The sequence below is a fragment of the Ailuropoda melanoleuca genome, chromosome 11 (assembly GCF_002007445.2).
Source record: "Ailuropoda melanoleuca isolate Jingjing chromosome 11, ASM200744v2, whole genome shotgun sequence".
NCBI classification, from domain to species: Eukaryota; Metazoa; Chordata; class Mammalia; order Carnivora; family Ursidae; genus Ailuropoda; species Ailuropoda melanoleuca.
The window spans coordinates 71,090,119-71,114,521 of record NC_048228.1 but is presented as its reverse complement, the minus strand read 5'-3'; the positions used below and the strand labels follow the sequence as shown (position 1 = coordinate 71,114,521).

Sequence of the window (24,403 nt, the reverse complement as noted above, 5' to 3'; positions counted from 1 at the left end):
GTCCTAGAGCAGTTCCATAGAACGCTGCTTCTACAAGTATCTGAGAGTTTGAAAACTAGTGAGCTAGAGGGCCTTTACTAACCTGATATGAACTATTTATTTAAGGTGAGAGGTTGGGGGAGACAACAAGCAGCTTCTTCACACTCACTTCATCCCCTTTTAGCCTGTAAGTCTAAAGGTTGTCAGTGATATTTTGAGGACTGCTGGTCTAAGTGGTTTATTACTCACACGTCATGTTTATACACTAGAGTGATGGCCAAGCAGAATGAGAGAGCTTTTCAGAAATACTTACAACGTTGTTTCATTTAACATATTTTATTTCTCAACAAACTCATGCTTCCTCAAAGATTTCTAAAGATCTGACATCCTCACTGAGCTTTCCCTAAACCAGGAAATGGAGATAGACTATTTTTTCCATAATAAGAACTCAGAAATATTTTTGAATGCAAAAGGATGCTCAAGTTACCATAAGTGCAAAAACATAAAATAAGTGTACTGCACTAAATAGAAATTACTAATCAAGAATGCTGTACTAACCTCTCAAATTAATTATAGCATGATTGAGGACACCCTCATCATTGCTCAAGCAGTTGTGGTGTCTTCCAATATGACATTTTGAAAAGATACACCATTTAAAAATGTTTATAGTACATGCAACCCATTATAACAACTAAAAAGAACAGAAATTATTCTCTATATTCATGCATGTATGCAAAGACTTTTGAGCAAAAATGTTCACTGCATTTTTTTCACAGTAGTCCCAAATTAAGGTAACTCCCAAACCACCTATCAATAGACTAGTAAAAAGCATTACGCTACATTCTTTTATTAAAATAATATTCAACTGTTAAAAAGAATAAGACAAATTTATATAGGCTACTGTAGAACAATCTCCAGTTTACATTGTTAAAAGTATCCAGGTACAGAAACACACACACACACACACACACACACACACACACAAAACCTCCCATTTGTGCTTTAAAAAAGGTGGCAGGTGCTAGAGATGGATAGCAGACATGAAAAACAATGGACTAAAAACCGTGGACAGTGCTTATCTTGATCCAAAATGAAATAAGAGTCATTACTTTTGTTATATGAAATGTAGAACTATTTTCATTTTATAATGTCATTATTTCATAATATAAAAAACTAATAATGAGGGGCACCTGGGTGGCTCAGTCAGTTGAGCATCCAACTCTTGATTTCAGCTCAGGTCATGCATGATCTCGGGGTCATGAGATCGAGCCCTGCATTGGGCTCCACACTCAGCGGGGAGTCTTCTTGGGATTCTTTCTCTCCCTCTCCCTATGCCCACCCCTCAAATAAATAAATAAATCTTAAAAAAAAAAAAAGTAAACTAAAAGTGATTCTAAAGCTCCCAATCATGTTCTCATTTGATTCTTTAGCTAGTATTTGTATACAGTATCAAGAGCAACAGGCAGCCTCCAGGGAAAGCAAGAGTGTTTACTGAAAAGACTTCGTAGCATTAACAATATGGAAATACCTCAATAATTAGCAATTAAAGAGAGTAGGTTGAACACACACACATACAGCCTCCATTCTCTCCTAAAACCCAACCAAGACAACAGTAAAAGAATTTTTAGAAGACTTAAAAATTAAAACCAAAAGGGCAGAGAGAATGGGAGAGACAATAAAGAGCCGATGGAAAAGCCCAACCAACACATTTTGTCCAACAAGAGTGAGTTCTAAGCAAGCAAGGAGAAAAGTCAGGTGTCTACTCATCCACGCAGCCACTCACTTATTCACCTGAACTATTTACTGAGTGTACAGTATGCCAGGCACAGTTCTAGGCTCTGGAGACACAACCATGAGCAAAATGGAAGACATTCCCTGTCCTCATGAAGCTAAAAGTCTAATCAGAGTACAAGCAAAATATCTATTCTCTTAGACTTCAGGATAGGGGATGGGCGGTGAGATTTTAGAAGGACCACTGAGAAGATGACACTTAAGTACAACAGGGGGAAAGTGGGTGAGCTTGCCACACAGGGTGAAGGAAAGATAATCTAGGCAATGCTTTGCAATTCCCGAGGATCTGGAGAACTTTGGTATTCTGAACGCGTTGGTAAAGGCGAAGTTAAAAACAAGAGGGTTGGGGCGCCTGGGTGGCACAGTCATTAAGCGTCTGCCTTCGGCTCAGGGCGTGATCCCAGCGTTATGGGATAGAGCCCCACATCAGCCTCCTCCACTATGAGCCTGCTTCTTCCTCTCCCACTCCCCCTGCTTGTGTTCCCTCTCTCGCTGGCTGTCTCTCTCTGTCAAACAAATGAATAAAATCTTTAAAAAACAAAAACAGGGGCGCCTGGGTGGCACAGCGGTTAAGCCTCTGCCTTGGGCTCAGGGCGTGATCCCGGCTTTATGGGATCGAGCCCCACATCAGGCTCTTCCGCTGTGAGCCTGCTTCTTCCTCTCCCACTCCCCTGCTGTGTTCCCTCTCTCGCTGGCTGTCTCTATCTCTGTCGAATGAATAAATAAATAAAATCTTTAAAAAAAAAAAAAAACAAAAAAAACAAAAACAAAAACAAAAACAAAAACAAAGGGTTGAAGGATTAAGAAAAACGGAGACCCTCCTTTTCCTTCCCTTTACCAGCTCTGTCTGCCTAGCAGGTTAACCATCTTCACCTTACCCACAGAATGGTTGTCCTTCTCAGGAAAGGGCAAAACAGAGATGCTGACCGGTGGATGCTATATTCAAGTTCAAGGTAACACAATGAAGACAGGGAACTCAAGTAAACATTAATAAACCAAATACCAAAAAACCCACTTATCTTCTGCCTCGAGAACCCCAGAACATCAGCTAAACCCTGCCATTTGGGGTACTGGAAGGACCTTCTCTAGAAACTGACAAACCCCACAAGTAGATCGATCTGACATTGATGATTTATTCAGATGATTACGCACTGAAGACCACAGTCAAAAAGGCCTATCCACCTGGGTTTGCGACGTTTAGTGCCTTGGTTGTAAAACAGAACAAGTTACAATGGACATACATGTAAGGAGAAGGCAAAACTTTTAGAAGAAACATTTCATATGGGGAGAAAATTTTTTTAAAAATTTTGTATATGTATTTAATATTCTCAAAAAAATAGTGGATATTTCGGAGTTGTAAAAATGCTGGGCCTAAACCAAATACATAAAATCTAAATGGGTAGGTGATTGGTTAAAGCCTTTTTCTTATCTTCTTTTCCAGTCACTGGAAAGCTAAAAGATTAACAGATAAGTTAGAACTGCCTGGATCATTACCAAGGATTGATCCACCCCTTTCAGGAAGAAAGAGACCTAAGGTATTGGATTGTAGTTTGCAAGCTGCAGTCTAAATTAGTGATTGCCCTTCCTTCCCCAATCTTTCCCCTAAAATGAAAATGAAGTTGTGGCTAAAAATTAAGCTCTGCTAATCTTCAAAGCTTTCGGTCTCCTTATTTTATTATGGCTTCTAATAGAAGAGTGAGAAGGCCAGTTCTCTCATTTTAGTGATAGATTAGTTCTTTCAGCAAAATCCATTCACATCCGTGCTTCTAAGTTTTTATGTAACTTACTGTCCAACTGATCATGAGACATGCTGGTCTCCTTTTATTTAACAATCCATGGACGCTATTTTCTTTAAAGTGACCCTGCAAGAGTTTCATTCAAGAACTCAAGAGACTCATCTTGGATGCTTGTTTATTACCAAAAAACATACTGAATAAATTTCACAATAAATGAAATCACAATAAACAAAGTTGAAGCTGTAATATAAACACTATCACAGTATTAAATGTATGACTGTCTAATCTTTTTAATTTTTTAAAATTTTTAAAATTTATTCCAGAGTGGGGGAGCAGAGGCAGAGGGACAAGCAGACTCCACACTGAGCCCAGAGCCCAATGCGGGGCTCGATCCCAGGACCCTGAGATCATGACCTGAGCTGAAACCAAGGGTCAAATGCTTGATCAATGCCCCTATCATTGTCTAATCTTGATGCTGGGTAGCATTTGTCCTTGCTTGCTACAGTCCGTAACATTGGGGGTTTTCCTGGAACGTCAGGAAGAGTAAACAGGGAGTGCTTCTAAGTACAATGGGAGGATAAAAAATACCAATTTTCCAATGGAATCCTCATCACTACTCACCAAATTTTATAATCTCAGATTACATAGCAGATTTCTCTGAAATTAGCTACTATATTACAGATAAAATAAAGTCAGCATGAGACTATGATGAAAGAACTATTAAAAGCTCTGGCCAGAATGATGGCATTATGTTTTGTTAGAAGAACAAAGGGCACACAACAGAGCGATGTTCTTTAAGGCTAACGCCAACTTAAAATACCAATCTTTACTAAGCACCTTCTGCTAGGCATCCACCACCACAGGCAAGGAAGACCTGGCTGTATCAAGTAGCTCACATCAGAGGAGTTAAACATGTAAGCAATTAATATGACGATGTCAGAATCTAGGAGTACGAAAAGTTATTATGATAAAACAAAGACTCGTAAACTTGAAGAGGATCACTGTGTGAGAGGGAACATGTGGGGAGTTTGGAAGGATGAGTAGAGGCCTAAAGTACAGAAGAGTAAGAGTATTGTGGATCAAGAGAAAAATAAGAACAAACACACCAGGACAAAAGAATATACAGAGGATACGTTTAGTGTCATAGCATACATCAGGAAAAAGGAGAATCCCAAAACATTATACAAACTGTAATAAGACTGTGAAGAGGTTGGAATGACCCACCGGGAACTTGAATTCATTTCATAGCAACGAAAAGTGAGCAAGATTTTTCAAAGGAAAAAGGTAATAGTATTTGTTTTAGATGATGTTTTAGATGTCTGGTGAGAGCAAAACAAATGGAAAGGTGATAAACCACTTATTTTCTGGTTATTGCAATGATTTAATATGAGTGAAGCTGACCTTGAGCTAGGACACTGACAATGGCATTGGAAGAAAAGAAAGGAGGAAGATATAAAATCGCCGTTTTATAAACTCAGTCAAATTAGGTAATTTCACCCATATTTTAATGCTTTTATTCTCAAGAACTTTATATTTCAAAATTAAAACTCCTTTAATATATAATATTTAAGAGCTGACAGGACCATACCACATGTTGCTATTAAATATTCTATGAAATAAAAAATAAATATTTTATAAAAAGGTGAAGTGTTGTTTTGCTTTTTTGTTTTTTTTAAAGTGCTGTGCGAGTTGAAAGTTGCTGAAGCCCGGGGAGCCTGGCTGGCTCAGTCGGTGGGGGGTATAACTCCTGATCTCAGGGTTGTGAGTTTGAGCCCCAGGTTGGGAACAGAGATTACTTAAAAAACAAAATCTTTAGGGGCGCCAGGGTGGCTCAGTCAGTTAAGCATCTGCCTTCAGCTCAGGTCATTATCTTGGGGTCCTGGAATCAAGCCTCTCAAGGTGGGAGTCTACTTCTCTTTCTGCCTCTGCCCCTCCCCCTGCTTGTGCACTCTCTCTCAAATAAATAAACAAAATCTTAAAAAAAATAAAATCTGTAAAAGGAAGGAAGGAAGGAAGGAAGGAAGGAAGGAAGGAAGGAAGGAAGGAAGGAAACAAGCGAGGGAAAGGAAGGAAGGAAACAAGCGAGGGAAAGGAAGAGAAAGGAAGGAAGGAAAGAAGGGAGGAAGGGGGAGGGGGAGAGAAAGGAGGAGAGAGAAAGAGAAAGAAAGAAGGAAAGAGAGAAGGAGAGAGAGAAAGAAAGAGAAAGAAAGAAAGAACAAACGAACTTAAGTTGTTGAGGCTGGGCAATGGGTCTTGGAGGGTTCATTACACTATAATCTGCTTTTATATAAACTTGAAATTTTTCATAAACATTTTTTTTTCAGGTTTACTGAGATATAACTGACAAATGCAGGTGTAATATATTTCAAGTGTAGAGTGTGATGGTTTGATGTATGTACACATTGAGTTAATTAACATGTCCACCACTTTACATATTTACTTTCTGGTGAGAATATTTCAGTTCTACTCTCAGCAAATTTCAAGTTTATAATACAGTATTATCAACTGGTCACCATGTTCCATAAACTTTTTTAATGTATATGTTCTTTAAAGCGGTCCCCTTTCTTACTGTATGCTGGTTAAGCAGGCGACTGTAGCACACTATCAAGTAATTCACAGCCATTGATGAAGAACATTTTACAGATTAAGCACATTTAAAATCAAACCTCATAATCATTAATTCATATCTATGAGTTCTCGTAATCCTTATTTCTAAGGCAGAACTTTGTATACATGCTGTAAATATATACGCACGGATAAAAACAAAATCATTAATTTGTTACATAGAAAGCAACTGTGGGATGATTTAAATTGAATACGGAGAGCTGCACAGTTTTGAAACATACATTTTGGCTAATGATCTCTTACATATTATTTTTATTAGATCTCAAACACATTCTTGCAGAGATGCTTTTTTCACAGTAGTTTCTTCTCAAGGACAGCAAGAAACTCGCTCACAGGCACGGGCGTACCCACTCACGTACCTTCGCAATCTTGGCAACGTTAATTTTCTTAGTGAAGTAGGACTTAAGAACACAGAACAGTACCTCCTTCAATTTCCCACCTTTCTTAGGTCACCACCTATTCTCTCTTCTGTTTCCTATTCTACTTCCTACGCAGGAAGTATAGCAAAGTGAGTAAGCCTACAGGCTCTGAAGCCATTGTTGTGTCTAACTCCTCGTTCTGCCATTCAGTGGCTTCGAGCTTCAGCCAAGTAACAAACCCTTTGGGTCTCAACTCGCTGGTGAAAACCTGTCCCTAACCTACCTGCGTAAGGAATAAATACATTTCAGCCATTACATCCTCCACCTCCATCTGCATTGTGATCATACTGGTTTTGACACTGTGATCTTGACACATCACATATCCAGCCCCTTCAAATTCCCAAAGTTATTTCCCAAAGTTGTTATCACCCTACTAAAACCGTTCTCAGGCTGTTTAATCCCCAAGTCCAGTAACTTCTCTCAGCGTTCATTGAACTCTTCCCTCTGTATCATTTGACAATAATAATGCTATTCTATACTCTCTCTTGATCATCATCTGCTCTTTTGGCTTTATCACCCTCTCACAGACAATGCCAAAATCTCTATTTCTGGTCATCATTTCTGGTCACTGACAAAGAATTCCCAGCTACCAATAAAATAAGGCCATGGGGTTTACATTACCAGTATCTCAAGCTTATCATACACACAAGAAAAATTATCTTATTCTCCTTTCCTACCCCAATAATATTCTTATGTTCTTTACTCTAATATCATCTCTTCTAACACCTCAAAGAACTTTTAACCTTTACTTTCCCTCAAAACACCTCCTCCTATTTGTTGAGTTCTACTAATTCTGTTATCTTTCTTCTCCAACCACTTTGACTGTTAATGCCCTAATTCAAGGCTCTTTTTTCATTCCAGCCTGAATTATATACAATAGCTAAACAGTAGTCTCTGCCTTCAAAGATTTTATTTTTAAGTCATCTCTGCACCCAACGTGGGGCTCAAACTCACAACCCAGAGATCAAGAGTCATATGCTGTACCCACTGAGCCAGCCAGGCATCCCTCTAGTCTCTGCCTTTAATTTCTTCTCCCTGCTAGTGTCCAACCACTGTATTATCTATCAGAACAGCCGTCACAACCCCTCAGAATCTGACTCAAACATTTGTTTTCAGTCTTTCTCTTCCTTTCTCTTTACATGAGTTCTAATCACGTGGAGCTTAAGTATGCCTCATGCACTATACGTCTAAAAATAAGCTTACTGTTTTATTATAAGTTTGGCCACTGCCATAGCATCAACTTGCAGAATATTCTAGATTTTCCTTTATTTTCTCTTAGGTTTTATCTTTCTCAACCATTCCCATTGATGAAATCCATTTTTGTTCTTTGGTGGCCTACAGTAACTTATCAAAATGGATTCTAAAGTCATTACAGCTTTCTAGGTCACCACTTTACTAACCTATCTCTTTATTTTTAAGACTTTATTTTTTTAGAGCAGTTTCAGGTTCCCAGCAAAATTGAGTGGAAGGTACAGATTTCCCATATACCCCATCCCACACTTGCAGAGCCTCCCTACCAGAGTGGTACATTTGTGACTACTGATAAAACTACAATGACACTTCCTAATCATCTAAATTCTGTAATTTACATTACAGTCCACTTTTGGTGTTGTACATTTTGTGGGTATGGGCAAACATATGATGATATGTGTCTACCAATGCAGTATTACACAGAGTTATTTTCACTGCCCTAAAAATCCTCTTTCTTCTGCCTATTTGTCCCTCCAGCCCCAGCCCCTGTCACCACTGTTCATTTTACTGTCTCCATAGTTTTGTCTTTTTAAGAATGTCATAGAGCTGGGATTATACAGTAAGCAGCCTTTTCAGATTGGCTTCCTTTAATTTTTTTTTCAAGTACAATATTTCCTTTGGAAATTTTGTATTATAATGGTTAATACAAAAGTTAAGAAAATATTTCAGATTTATAGGTCAGCTCTACTTACCAAGGGTTCAGCCATTACAACTTCAATTTTCTTTTCAGCCTGAACAGCAAATTCTGCAAAGAGGCTCTTGATGACATATTCACCAGGCTTGACATCTGGGTCAATCGTAATGCTTGACATGATGATATTCTTTTTCCCCAAAGTGGAATGAAAGTTGGTGGAAGCACAGTACTTATTCACTTTGCTGACTGGTGCTGAAGCTAAAAATAAAAGAAACAAAAGAACTCTAATTAATCAACACAATAATGAGACCCACCATAACCACCCTATTTAATATGCATCCTGCCCCTAAACCCCATCCAGATCTCCCAATCTGTATTATCACACTCTATTTTTCTTTATCACACTTGCTACATTCTAACAAATTGCCCAAATGTAATTTACTTATGTGTTTTTATGTACCGTTTTTCTCTCGACCCTACTAATGTGAATTTCCTAAGAAGAGGGATTCTCTTTTTGTCTTTTTTGTTCATCAATGAATCCAAAGTGCCTAGAACAATGCCTAGCATATACTGGGTATATAATAAATACATAATGAATGAAATGAATTCTAAACAAAGTGATGTCCAATGAAGGAAATAAAATAGATGTGAATAAAGGAAACTGGATTGGCTAGGGCATTGAAAGATACTATTTTGGAAAGCATGATTAGGAAAAGGCTTCACTGAAGAAGCCACATTTGAACTCATCTGGATGATGAAAGAGGGGCAGCAAGGCAAAGCACCAGGAACAGAAAGCGCTAAATTGAGTGAGCATGTTTGATAAACAAAAAGAAGACCAGTGTGGCTGGAGTTCAAGGGAGGAAGCAGGGGTGGCAGGCAATTTCAGATGAGGTCAAAATCATTAGTCAGGGATTTAGAACTTTGAAGGAAATTATTCTAAATGAAATTAAAATTCAGTGGAAATTATTAACTTGGAGAAGGGTGGGATCTGGCTTCTCTTAAAAGATCCCTCCAGCTCCTCTGGAGAATGGATTGGAAGGGGGCAAACGTAGACTCAGGGAAGCCACTGCACAGATCCAGGTGAGATGATCCTAGGTCAGGTAAGGGGATGGAATGACACAGGAGAGAGGGAAAGGACTTGACATTTGTCATGTGTTAGCAAATTTGGCATCAAGGTGAAGGAAAGGAACTAGCAATGACTTGTAGGATTTTTACTGCAATCATTCAAAGGATAGTGGTACCATTTACTCAGATAGGTATGTCCCGGTGCCTGGCAAATAATACACATTGCACCAGCTGGGGCACAAAGAGCACACACTGACTGCTACATGCTTTTTATCTTCACAGGTTTTGTTCTCTTGACGGCCTGGCTTCCTACCTTCAGTTTATCCAGTCACCTTCCTCTTTCAGCCAGCTCCATAATGCAGACCCTTCCATTCGTGAACTTCAGCTTATGTCATCCCCTGTGGCCTAGAGTATTCATTGAAAACCTGCAAGTTTGTACTTCTCTACCCCAACCTGATCTCCAGGTAATGCCCTTTCATAAGCTGTCCCCAGAGCAAACCCTTGCATGAAAATGGAAGCAGAACACAATCAAATGCTGAATTTCTGTGTGCACAAAACTATAGAACAAATTTATTTTAAATACATACTCTCCAAACTCATAAACTGTTCTGTTAAAAAAAAAAACAAACAAAAACCCAACCCTATTCTACCATAGTGTGCCAAGATAAATAAAAGTGACCTGTGATAACTTCAAAAGAAAATTCTAGAAAGTAATACAAAATACAAATATTTTACTTCAGAAAAAATAACTACAAATTAAGAAAAAAACATTTTTGAAAGACAGAATTTCCAAATACTTGGCTTCCTTTCATGCCCTAGTCATTATCTTTATTTATTTTTCCACAAAACAGAGTATTTTTCCTCCAAAACTAAGATGAAAAATTAGTCACACATGATGCTTACATATTAAAAAATAATCTAAAGAATACTAGAAATTGTTAATATTGCCCTAAAACTAAATATCTCTGTATCACATCAAATTAAAATATATTATGTATTGTATTCTAGAACTAAAATTATATAATAAGAATTCAAAACAAAAATTCACAGTCCTTTGAACACAGTACACACTATTTATTTTCAACAATGACCTGTTTGTTTACTCTGTTTCATGATCCAACATTGTGTCTTATAAAAGAGAGACTGTTAACAACTGTGATTGTGAAAAATGGAGATCTTAAAAGCAATTATTTTGGATCATTAAGAGAACTCTATATTTTATACTCATATCATGTTGGATAACTTTAGGGAATCATAAAATAGTAAAACAACGACAACAAAAACTACTCAGGTAGTTTCCAGAAGCTTAATTTACATTTTAGACATAAAAATGAGGATAAAACATTTTCAAGACTTTGACTTAAGGTCATAGTTACAAAATATATCTTCTCTTTTAATCAAGAGTTGTAAGCCTCAAAATAAGATTCATAAGATCATTAACAGTTACAAAGTTTCTTTGGCTTTAACTTTAAATAAATGTAACCAAAGAAGCAGCCTTTGTAATACACCTGGTACTTAAATTCTAGCCTTTGATGAGATATAAATTTTACAAATGATATTTTTTAACAGTTTCTCCAAAAAAGAAAAAAACTTTAGTTAAAATGACCTCTCAAATAATTTGCCTTTACTGTCTTATACTTCCTAAAAAGTATAAATTAAGGGGCGCCTGGGTGGCACAGCGGTTAAGCCTCTGCCTTCGGCTCAGGGCGTGATCCCGGCGTTATGGGATCGAGCCCCACATCAGGCTCTTCCTGTATGAGCCTGCTTCTTCCTCTCCCACTCCCCCTGCTTGTGTTCCCTCTCTCCCTGGCTGTCTCTATCTCTGTCGAATAAATAAATAAAATCTTTCAAAAAAAAAAAAGTATAAATTAAGTATAAACAAATATTCCGAGGTATCAATAGCATATTTTAAGAAATTTGCCAATAAAGCCAAAAGTTTTAGGATAACCTGCACTTATCTTCCAAATAAAGATTTCTCTTCCAAATATCTACACTATCTTCCAAAATAAAAATATTTCAAGTTTGGGAAAATCTAATTTTTATGAAAAACGATGTTGTTAAATCAAACAAATTAATTTATTTCAATTATATTTCTTAGTAAGTATTTCATGAATGCTTGTTAACTCTATTAATACCAAAAAGTAACACAGAATGCATCTATTGATTGAAATTTCTGGTCTCAAAACAATCTAATGTTTTTGTTTTGGACCGGCAAAATAAAATATCTTTATAATCTATTAATAAATAGAATGCTCTATAGACCGTTGAAATGACATCATCAAAAAATATTGAATGGCATGGGAAAATGTTCAACATATAAAGTGCAAAAAGGTCATAAGACAGTAAGTACATAAAGCCAAAATAAAATTAAGAGGCAAGAATATCTGAAGATTAGAACAAACACAAAGTTAATCAATTTACCTCCATCTATAAACCTCTAATGAAGTCAGTTAGAAAAAGAACCTCACCCCCAAACTGAAAACTAGAAAAAACACAGGAACAAGTCACAATATTTAACTTCACTAATATTTTTTTAACAAGTAAAAATTAGATAACATTTTTCGAAGTGGTTCCCTCCCTCCAATTTTCTATTTCACTATAACGTTCAGCTTTGGTAGACATGTGAATTTTTCTCATATTCTGCTAATAGTTAAGAAACAAAGGCGATCACTCTAAGCAAGGTGAAAAGGCTAGTTTCCACATAACTAGATTAACTTGACATCATCTGACTGCTTAAGTTAAATATTTTATAATGTAAAATAGTAATATTTCCCTACATGTTATAAAATTTTCAATACTTTATGTAAGCTTATGAGAGAATGAAGACATAACTGAGCATAATTCTTAAGAACACAATTCAGGCAATGAACTACAAATTGTAAAAACCCAATGTCATATCAAACATCATTGGAATATAAATCCACTAAACTCTAACTGCTAATAAGAATAAAGCAAGACCTGAATAATTAAAATATGGCAAATATAAGCTAGTATGCCTATTCTTTCTTTTAGATACAAATAAAAAATAAACATGGTACTTTTGGACAGCTTATTCTCTACAACACTGTACTTAGCATATTTACTAAAACAATTATCTTTTTCATGCTCTTAAGATACTTATACCTTATAAAATAAATTTAAATTTAGTCAAAGAGAGCAGACAATTGAGAAGAGACATAAACCCCTAAAGTGAGATGTGTTTGGTTTCAATACTCTATTTTTTAAAAAAGATTTTATTTATTTGTCAGAGAGAGAGACAGAGCACAAGCAGGGGGAAGGGCAGGCAGAGGGAGAAGGTGGCTCCCCACTCAGCAAGGAGCCCAACGTGGGTCTTGATCCCAGAACCCTGGGATCATGACCTGAGGCACCCAGGCGTCCGTTTTATTACTTTATAGCAGTGATTCTCAGCTTTTTTTTTTTTTCCTGCCTCCACTATGTTCTCATGCACAGCACTCTAAATAGTAACATCTCTCAAAATACAGAGTGATTCTCAACAATTGGTATATTTCAGATAGGGATGGGTGGGGGCAAGCAGATGTGGTTTAAAAAGATCCCAGTGGAGGGGCGCCTGGGTGGCACAGCGGTTAAGCGTCTGCCTTGGGCTCATGGCGTGATCCCGGCGTTATGGGATCGAGCCCCACATCAGGCTCCTCCGCTATGAGCCTGCTTCTTCCTCTCCCACTCCCCCTGCTTGTGTTCCCTCTCTCGCTGGCTGTCTCTGTCAAATAAATAAATAAAATCTTTAAAAAAAAAAAAAAAAGATCCCAGTGGAAAATGCCTACAGTTACTTTACCCCAGAGAACAGGTCTTTAGGGATAAAAAAATTCCTATTTTATAGTCACAACCTTCTATATGCACATGCATATTATACACATATGTTTATTTAGAGAAATGTAGAAATATAATAAAGTTCCATACAACTGTTTACTATTTTAATTATTACTTACACTGTGGGGCACCTGGGTGGTTCAGTCTGTTAAGCAGCCGACTCTTGGTTTTGGCTCAGGTCATAATCTCATGGGTTGTGAGATCGAGCCCCAACTCGATTCTCTCCTTCTGCCCCTCCCCCAACTCTCTGTCTCTCTCAAATATTTTTTTTAAAAATTATTATTATTATTTACACTAGCCAACAATAAAAATTTTGATAACCACCCAAGGGGGGAAAAAAAGTACGAGGTAAATGGCCTTGGAACTAGAATAAATGTAAAAAATATTTCTGAATTAACAAAGCAAAACCAAGATTCTTAGCTTAAAAGACAAGCCTATTCCAGCAAGTTCTTCTGTGGATATCAACAAGCTGATTCTAAAGTTTATATGGAGAGGCAAATGACCCAGAATAGCCAACACAATACTAAAAGAGAAGAACAAAACTGGAGGACATACACTACCTGACTTCAAGGCTCACTTTAAAGTTCCTGCAAAGAGACAGCGTGGTATTGATGAAAAAACAAACAGATCAGTGGAATAGAACAGAGAGCCCAGGAATAGACACACACAAATAAAGTCAAAGAAGCCAAGGCAAATCAATAGGAAAAGGAGACTTTTCCACAAAGATGCTGGGATAACTGGACATCCACAGGCAGAAGAAAAAGAAGAAGAGGAGAAGGAGGAAGAATCATCATCCAGACACAGAACAGACACCTTTCACAAAAATTAACTCTAAATGGATCATAGATTTATTTTTTTATATAAAATACAAAACCATAAAATTCCCAGAGGATAAGATAGGAGAAAAGCTAGGTATTTTAGGGTTTGGCAATGGCTTTTTAGATATAACACCCAAATGGAAGCCATGAAAGAAAAATTGATAAATTGAGCTTTATTAAAATCAGTAACTTCAGCTCTACAAATGACACTATAAAGAGAATGAAAAGACAAGGCACAGATTGGGAGAAAAATCTTTGCAGAACACATATCTGATAAAGGACTGCTATCCAATAAAATATATAAAGAATTCTTAAAAGTCAACAAGAAAATAATCCAATCAAAAAAGGGGGGGGGTCCAAAACTTAACAGACCCCTCAACAAAGCAGGCATACAGAGGACACATTGCAATATGAAATGATGCTCCATATCCTATGTGTTCAAGGAAATGCAAATTAAAACAACAATGACATACCACTACACACCCATTAGAATGGCCAAAATCCGGAACACTGATATCACCAAATGTTGGTGGAAGGTGTGGAGCAACAAGAACTCTCATTCATCACTGGTGAAAATATAAAATGCTACAGGCACTGTGGAAGACGATTTAGAGGTTTTTACAAAACTAGACATACTCTTAGCATATGACCCAGCAACCACGCTCCTTGGTATTTACCCAAAGGAGTTAAAAACATGTCCACACAAAAACCTGTATATGGATGTTTATAGCACCTTGATTCATAACTGCCAAAACCTGGAAGGACCCAAGATGTCCTCCAGTAGGTGAATGGAAAAATAAACTTTGGTACATCCAGACAATGGGCTACTGTTCAGTGCTAAAACAAAAGGAATGATCAAGCCAAGAAAAGATTTAGAGGAAACCTACATGCATATTATTGAGTGAGAGAAGTCATTCTGAAAAACTACATGCTCTATGAGTCCATCTGTATGACATTAAGGGAAAAGCAGAAGTATGGAGGCAGAAAAAAATGCATGACTGCCAGGAGCTGGAGGGAGAAATGGATGAAGAGGGGAGCACAGTTGATTCTGAGGACCCTGAAACTATTCTGTATGATACTGTAATGATGGAAACATGTCATTACATTTGTCAAAACCCATAGAATATACAACACAAAGAGTGAACCCTAATGTAAACTATAGGCTTTGGGTGATTACGATGTGTGACATGGGTTCATCAATTATAACAACTATATCACATTAATATAAAATGTTAATAATAGGGGATATGGGGGCAGGATAAAGGGGTACAAGGGAACTGTTTGTACTTTCTGCTCAAATTTTCCTTAGATTTGAAACTGCTCAAAAAAATAAAGTCTTAATTTTTTTAAACTCAAAAAGAATGGGTGCCTGGGTAGCTCAGTCAGTTCAGTGTCTGCCTTTGGCTTAGGTCATGATCCCCGGGACCTGGGATCAAGCCCCACGTCGGGCTCCCTGCTCAGCAGAGAGCCTGCTTCTCTCTGTCCTCCCGGCTCGTGCTCTCACTCACTCTCACTCTCAAATAAATAAAATCTTAAAAAACAAAACAAAACCTCAAAAAGAAAAGCCCATTCTATCCCTGTCAGCCAGAACCAAAGATGCCTCGAAGAGTGAAAATAAACAACAGCTCAAGTTCAAGCTTAAAACAACAATGTACTTGGATCAAGCTCGGAGAAAGGAAACAGATTGTAAGTTAATTAAAACTAAAATGTCAAAAACACCCATCAGGTTACATGGTAGACTGAAAGCAGAAACAAAGCTAGCACAATCAGTATCGGGGAAGAACAGCGAATTTCAACTTCTGGTGAGGCTGGTTAGGCTGTTGTAACCTCTCAGCAAACTATCCAGAGAAAACCTGCACATTTGGAAGCAACTCTATCTGAAGAGGAAATAAAGAGATAAATGATATGCACGCTGTGGCTGTGGAGAGGCATACTATGAAAGCATTGTTGGATGACTTCAGTGCACATACAGTTTGCTATAAGGTGAGGTAACCTCGAAATTTCTTCATAAATGAAGGAAACTCATACCAGACACTATTTCTGACAGAAATGAAACATTATCAATATATTATTAAGGTATTTTGCATATTATCTCATGGTACCCTAATAAACCTATTTTATTTTCTATTTATTATTTTTTAATTTTTATCCCAGTAGAGTTAACACACAGTGTTACATTAGTTTCAGGTGTACAAAACAAACACTTCTAGACATTACTCAGTTCTCATCACCACAAGTGCCCTCCTTAATCCCCATCACATATTTCACCCCTTCCCCTGCCCAGCTCTCCTCTGGTGACCATCAGTTTGTTCTCTGTAGTTCTAACAAACTTATTCTTATTTCAAAAGATATGCTGGTAAATGTCTCTTTTAAAAAAAAGTTCTAATTTATAGCATTTGCCAATTTCCATTGTGTAAATATAATCATCATGGCTGATTTCAAGCCACCAGGGGTTTAACAACCAGCTGGTAAAATTCCTAGCAGGAACTAGATCCAGAATGTACTACTTCAAGTTATAGCCCATTTATGATGTGGAAATTGACTCCTAATTAAAGTCGCTTGTCACATGAGAGTGAAATTTGTGAAGTTGGGTCCTGAATTCCTAAGAACTTTCAGATCAGTGGCTTTATTTTCTCCACGATCACCAGATTTTGATACACCCCCCTTTTTTTTTTAATTCCTTAAAGGTCTAGATTATTAACATACTATTCACTTAGAATAACTATTTCCCAAATCAAGTATTTCAGCTGCATCTTCAAATTCATTTACATAAAGTGGGCTTAAAAGAAAAAGCTTTCCCACTTTGATAGGTATTTACTTATATTTTCTTTTAATTCATTTTAACCCATTTAAATTTATTATCCAACTGCAGTTTATTTGGCGAGATAGTCAATAAAGACATTTTCCCCTAATATTTAATCAATTCTCCTGGGTTCCTTTACTGAAATTCTATCCCTGATTTTATCCACTGTCATAAACTAAATCCATATTCAAGTTGTGTTTTCTATTCTTCTCATTAAGAGTCTGGTTTTGGGGGGCATCTGGGTGGCTCAGTCAGTTAAGCACCCAACTCTTGATTTTGGCTCAGGTCCATGATCTTGCGGTCCTGAGATTGAGACCCGAGTTAGGCTCCACACTCAGTGGGGAATCTGCTTGAGATTCTCTCTCTCTCTCTGCCCCTCCCCTTGGCTTGCTCACACTCTCTCAAATAAATAAATCCAAATAAACAAACAAACCAAAACAACAACAAAAAGATTCTGGTTTTGGATGTTTTGCCCTGCCTGGTTATATACATACAGAGGGGAAGCGGAGAGAAGAAATTTTTTTTCAAGATTTTATTTAATTATGTATTTATTTGGGGGGGGGTGAGAACCTCAAGCAGACTCCCTGCTGAACGCAGAGTCCCACATGGGGCTTGATCCCCCAACCCTGAGATCATGACCTGAACTGAGACCAAGAGTCCAACGCTCAACCAACTGAGCCACCCAGTTGCCCTGAGAAGAAATTCTTTTAAAGAGGAAAAGGACTGAAGGTGAATTAGGCCCAGGACATAGTCTGAAAAAATCTCGTAGGCCTATTTGTACCGGGCTGTTCCTTTAAATCTTATAGCTTGGGTACCTGTCTTTTTGAGGAATGATATGTTGCTATCTCTTTCTTGATAACAAATTTAACAAATTAATGATACAGTGAAACTACAGTCTCATAATAACAAATGTAGAAAGATCATGGTGAGATAATAAAACACAAGCATAATCAAATAAAAAAAATCTGTTTTTTGCATCAGGACCTTTTAATTACTACACCTTTATAATAGGTTTTATTATCTGTTGGCACAAATACTCCTGTTCACTCATCATCTTCAGTAATTTCTCAGCTATTGTTTTTCACTTATAATTCCAGACTTATGCATATCTTCATAAATTAATTGGAAAAAAAACTGACATTTTAATTAAGACTTCTTGTGTAGAACCTGGCATACCCTCATTAATTTATCTTCCTTTGCGTACCTCCCCCAAAAATGCATACTTTCTTTCATAAGGGATCTATATAATTCTTTTTTTGGATTTGAATTTTTACTCACTCTTCGAGTTACTAATTTTAAAAATCAGAATATGTAATTCTTACCAATTCTATTCATAAATACTTCAAATTTCTATTGTGTGAATGCCATCATTTTTCTTACTATTCAGTCCAAGATTTTTGCTTCTGCTGGAATTTCAATGGATAGAAAAATTAAGACTTCTGCTTGTTCTTTGGACATCTGTTCCTAAAATGTTTATTTATCCTAGTCTAAACTATTCCTACTGAAAACAGTTTCTAAACATAGAAGTCCTATGACATCTTTGGCACATTTCCAATGTTTTTTACTTGAAGTCTACTACAGAAATATCGCTTATTATAAAGCTCAAGAAAAATGACCTTTCTCTAAATAATCCATTATTCACTCAGCTAGAATCTCCCTGAGGTTATTATTTTCTTATACTCTTTGAACCTTCAGAAACTCAGTTAAGGAACTATTCTAAAAATCTAGAAATGATGTGGTATTTTTAAAATGTGCATGAACCCAGGAGTCAGAAGACCAGGGCCCCAAACTTGACTTGGCTACTTAGTATCATTATAATCTTGGTTATAGTATTTAACCTTTCTAAGCTTTTGTTTTCCCTCTAGAAAATGAATGGGTTGAATTATATCTCAACCATGGGTATCAGTAGCAACAAGAAAGTTGTTTTCATTTTTGTTCTCCTCTCCTCCTCCCATAAAAACATTCACTGCCAGTGAAGAAAGCTATTGTGGCAGACTTTTTTCTCTTCTAGCCAGACAAGAATCTGGAGATCAGCACAGCATAGCTCTGAAATGAAAACGGGAACAACAGGACCCTGCAGGACCTCGTCCAGCAAACATACATAGACCCAGGGCCTGAGGGAAGTCCACGACTGCATATGGATGTATAACCATCTTCTCTGCCTTCTAAGAAGCTGAGCAGAGTCTAACAAAGAGGGCTGAATCCTCCATACCCAAGAGGCTGAGACAGTGGGAGAAAACAAGGAACAAAGGGGCTTCCTCCTAATATCTTAACTGGGGGCTAACTAACCAAGGCTCACAAGGGCTAAGGCTGCTTTCCCTTCTATGACTCTTGGGATTATTCTTTAAAGCACTGTAATTGTATGGCCCACCCTTAATTAGTAGACAAAGAGATAGAATTGCGCTCTACAGATATCCAGCAGCCAGAAATAAAGAAAACAAAAATATTTACCAAACATGAGAAGCAAACATCATTATAGGCTTCAACACACTAAATCTATTTCAATTAAAAACAGAAACTAAACAAAGATGCAGACTCTTGCCTTATTATTCAACATCAAGAGGTTAAGGGATAATATAAGTAAATATAAGTAAATGCAATAAAACACAAAAAATTAAAACATTGTTATAAATATTGAAAAAGAAACAAAGCTTTCTTTATTAAAGCAATAATCACCTAGAAAGGAAAATGGATAAAAATCCTCTATTCACAAATATAAAATTAGTCACAATAAATTTAAAAAGGAAAGCATAGGACTTACTTAAGAGGAAACTATAAGAACCCTTTTTTTTTTTTTTAAGTCATCTCTACACTCAACACGGGGCTTGAACTCATGGCCTCGAGATCAAGAGTCTCATGCTCCACTGACTGAGCCAGCCAGGCGTTCTTACGAGAACCTCTTAAAGGACATAAAAGAAGATCTGAATAAATGAAAAGATTTATTTGTGTGGAAGAACACTTCTTATTATAAGGGGCAATTCTCACAAAATTAATATATTAATTATGACAATTCCAATTAAGATTTCAATACTTTTTTAAGTTGTACTGGATAAAAACCATCTTAAAGTATATACAAGGAGGATTAAATATCCCCAAAAAAGCTAAAAAAAATTTTTTTTAAAGATTGTATTTATTTATTTGACAGAGAGAGAGAGACAGCCAGCGAGAGAGGGAACACAACACAAGCAGGGGGAGTGGGAGAGGAAGAAGCAGGCTCACAGTAGAGGAGCCTGATGTGGGACTCGATCCCATAACACGGGGATCGCGCCCTGAGCCGAAGGCAGACGCTTAACGACTGCGCCACCCAGGTGCCCCACTAAAAAAAAATTTTTTTTTTTTAATATATAAAGAGGGGCGCCTGGGTGACTCAGTCCGTTAAGCGTCTGCCTTCGGCTCAGGGCGCGATCCCCGTGTTATGGGATCGAGTCCCACATCAGGCTCCTCCGCTAGGAGCCTGGCTTCTTCCTCTCCCACTCCCCCTGCTTGTGTTGTGTTCCCTCTCTCGCTGGCTGTCTCTCTCTCTCTGTCAAATAAATAAATACAATCTTTAGAAAAAAAAAAAAAGAATATTTTCTAAATCAGAAGACAACATAACTATAATCAGAACACATTATAACTATATTTGAAATATTACATTGAAATATAAAAAGACTATTTCAGAACGTAATATAACTAATTAATTCAGTGAACACAAGTATGGATAAATCAAATTAATGCAAAACATTAAACAACCTCCTAAAAAAATCCCAGAATAAGAATTCAACAGGGGTAAAACAGGAGGGAAGAGGATAATTTAGCAATAATGGAGTATTACCTGACTATTCATCTGAAAAAAAAAAAGACTATATTCAAAAACCAAAGTCCAGATTAATGGGATGTTAGAAATAAAATTTTTTAAGTTTTTAAAAATTTTTAAAGAAAAAACTTAGGCATCAACATACAGAATCCAGGCGAAAGGAGACTGTTGGCCCAGATAGAAAACCCAAATTATTTTAAAAAGACAAACACATTCAACCAGATAAAAAGTTTAAATATTTATAAGGCAAACAATACCATAAGAAAGACAGGGCAAATTTGGAAAAAAAATATAATGTAGATAATAGCTAATACAAAGTATTCAAAGAGCTCTTAGAAATTAACAAGAAAAAGACAACACAATGGAGAAAAATTGGCAAAAAAAATATAATTAGGCAATTCATGTAAGAACAAACCTAAAAAGACAATATATGAAAAAAGATTCAAACTCTGTATACCCAGAAAATGCAAATCAAAGTAGCAATAAGCTTTCATTGTATACACAACAGACTGGCAAATAATAAAGCGACTAATCAGCTCTATTGTTGGGAAGGTACAGGGAAACTGACCACTTATCCTATTGCTGATGGAAATGTAATGTCCACCTGAGTACAGTCCAGCAGGCTGGACAAAAAGATGAGTATTCTCACCCCCTATAGCATAGCACTGCAGGCATTAATTTCTTTGATCTACAGGCTTCCCATGCAAATTTCTGATTATAATTTAGCTTTGTATGACCTACCCCACAAGGAAAGGAAAGGATAGCTGGCCAGCCCTAGCATTAACACCCACTTGGCATACTTCTCAATGTAAATTAGAAAATTGGCAAACCTAAAAACTTGTTTCTGTCCAACTATTTATTACAATTTCACCTTCTGCAAAAGATTTTATATCCACTCTCAGCATTAAAGCGAAGTCCAGTTTTCTGACCCGATCCTGGTCTTTGCTGGCCTTCTCTGGCAATTCCTTCAATCACAATCAAAATCTTTGGAGTGATGCCCAGGCATCTGTATGTTTTTGACAACTCCCCAGCCCGATTCTAAGGTGCAGCCAAGGTTGAGAATCATTGCCTTACACTATTCATCTTAAGTGGAACAGTTGGTTCTATACAATGATTTTACTGAAAACTAATTCTGATCAATAAAAAGTTTCAAGAACACCATAAATAAGGAAACCTGTGTATAGAATAACCACAAACAACATCCATCAAGCAATTCGGAGAGTGCTAACTGAATGTGTGTCAGGGGGCAAAGCTCTAGCAAGCAAACTGAGGGATCAATAAAACAATTCAAAAAACTAATTTTAAAAAGTCATACATGGTTCTCCCAGTTTGAACTAGAAATCTTGATGAACTGATTTTTCTCTTGTGGTTCCAGCCTCTTCACTGAACCACACCCCAAACCACATATCCTGGTGCCCTATCAATCCTCTGCCGCTCATTATCTGTGATTTCAAAGGGTGAGGTTTCAGTGATGAGAACTCGAGAACCATCATCAGTGGCACCCCATGCCTTGTATCCTATAACCAGTCTCGTCACCAAACCCCATCGTACTGAAAGGAATCCCTTCTTTTTCCTGCATGGTTAAGTTTTGAGCGCAGAAGAAGATTCTGTGTAGACTCCTTCACAGTTATCTCTGCTTCATAGCAGATGAAATAACAACTCCACGTAGCAGCCAAAGTGACTCCTTTCCATCTGAACAACACTAGGCCCTGCACATCACACCACGGAAAGGCATGCCTCTGTACTCTGCATAAAAATGCACCACTAACCTTACCTTCAAGGGTGTTACTAAGGCCATTTTATTGGAATCATCATTTTCTTTTCTTCCACAGTCTCCCTACAATAAGAATGACTCATTCACATATTGCTCCAAAATTTTTTGTGAAGCTTTTAGTTTTTCAATTTTTTTAAGACTTCACATTTTTTTTTTTTAAAGAGCAGTTTTAGGTTCACAGCAAAACAGAGAAGGAATGGAGAATTCCCATATACCTTCTGCTCCCACGCATGTCGCCTCCCCATTACCAACATCTCCTACCAGCATGGTCCATTTGTTAGAGTTGATGAACCCACACAGACACGACATTATCACCCAAAGGCCATCATTTACCCTATAGTTCATTCTTGGTGTTTTATATGCTATGGGTTTGAACAAATGCATCCATCAACATAGTACACTACAGAGTAGTTTCACTGCCCTAAAAATCCTGAGCTCTACCTATTTATCTGACCTTCCCCCTAACCTCTGGCAACTACTTTTCTTACTGTCTCCATAGTTTTACCTTTTCCAGAACATCTTATAGTTGGAATCCTACAGTATGTAGTCTTTTCAGACTGGCTTCTTTCTCTTGGTAATAATGCCTTTAAGTTTCCTACAAATCTTTTCATGGCTTGACAGCTCATTTGATTTTAGCACTTAATATCCCATTGTCTGAATGGACCACAGTTTATCCACTCACCCACTGAAGGACAGCTCCGTTGCTTCCAAGTTTTGGAAAATATGAATAAAGCTGCTCTAAACATCAATGAAGATTATTTTAAACAAAAAAATATCCATTTAATGCATCTAATGTAAATCTGTATTTGTCATTTTTTAAGATTTTATTTATTGATTTGAGAGAGAGAGAGAGAGAGAGCGCACCAGTGGAGTCAGGGGCAGGGGGAGAAGCAGGCTCCCTGGCTGAGCAGGGAGCCCGATGTGGGGCTGAATCCCAGGACCCTGAGATCATGACCTGAGCCGAAGGCAGACGTTTAACTGACTGAGCCACCCAGGTGCTCAGTCATTAATATATATAATATTATAATATATAATATGATATATTATATTAATATTATATATATTATATTAATATTATATATATTAATAGATATTAGCTCATCCTTCATTTTTATGAATATTTTCACTACTTTCTGTACCACATGTGTCAAAAAATATATGTTTTGTTTCTAAATCATCCATATGATTTTCTAGTACGAACTGCCATCACATTTCCAATTCATTATCTTCTCATAGAAATAGGTCTGACAGTTTGGAATTTGGCTTCTACAGTCTTCCCCAAACAGATTTCTCTTGAATTTTCTTTCTCAAAAAACCCTTAAAAACTTTACTCATTTTAGCAAATTTTTTAAATTGGGAAATAGCATGCTTCGACCAACTAGTAGACTCAAAATAAAATTGTAAGAAATTCCACTTAGGCAGTGTCCTGTGACATCATGCATTAAAGATTAGGAGGAGGAATAATCAAGAGAACAAAGCCCATTCCATCCGGCAGAAGGCTAGCAAACTGTGTCTCATCAATGTGATGAAACTGTAAACATGGTTACTTCCAGAAAAGAAGCCTAAACGAGTATGGCCACTATTGGAACACTGGAACAGGCCAGAACTCAATGATTTGGCGCTTAACCACTAATGTAGGCCAGATACCTGTCAGGTGTCATATTCAAAATATTCAGCAATCGGTACAGAGAGACAATTAGAACTGACTCTGGCTGTAAATACCGGTACAGCCAGAAGGGTGTGTAATGGCTGAACAGCAGCAATGCTGGAGATGATGAGAAATCTAGTAATGGAGGCAAACTATGGTATCTAAAGAGTCTGAAAACAGGTAAAAAGCACCATGGAGATCCATGAAAGAACAACTGTTGTATGTTAGCAAATAGA

At 37.1% G+C, this 24,403-nt stretch overlaps 1 protein-coding gene across 5 annotated transcripts in view; it reads right to left on the bottom strand.

Annotated features, from left to right (window-relative positions):
- FRYL (FRY like transcription coactivator) overlaps positions 1–24,403 on the bottom strand; it is a 214,058-nt gene that overhangs the window by 129,736 nt on the left and 59,919 nt on the right. For 4 of the 5 annotated variants that reach the window (XM_034671839.1, XM_034671841.1, XM_034671837.1 and 1 more), the window contains one exon: positions 8,494–8,693. In XM_034671839.1, the coding sequence (XP_034527730.1) occupies positions 8,494–8,613 (120 nt within the window). In that variant the 5' untranslated portion in view covers positions 8,614–8,693. Of the gene's footprint in view, positions 1–8,493; positions 8,694–22,519; positions 22,540–24,403 lie in introns of those variants that run through there. The other variant, XM_034671840.1, reaches the window with a different exon arrangement.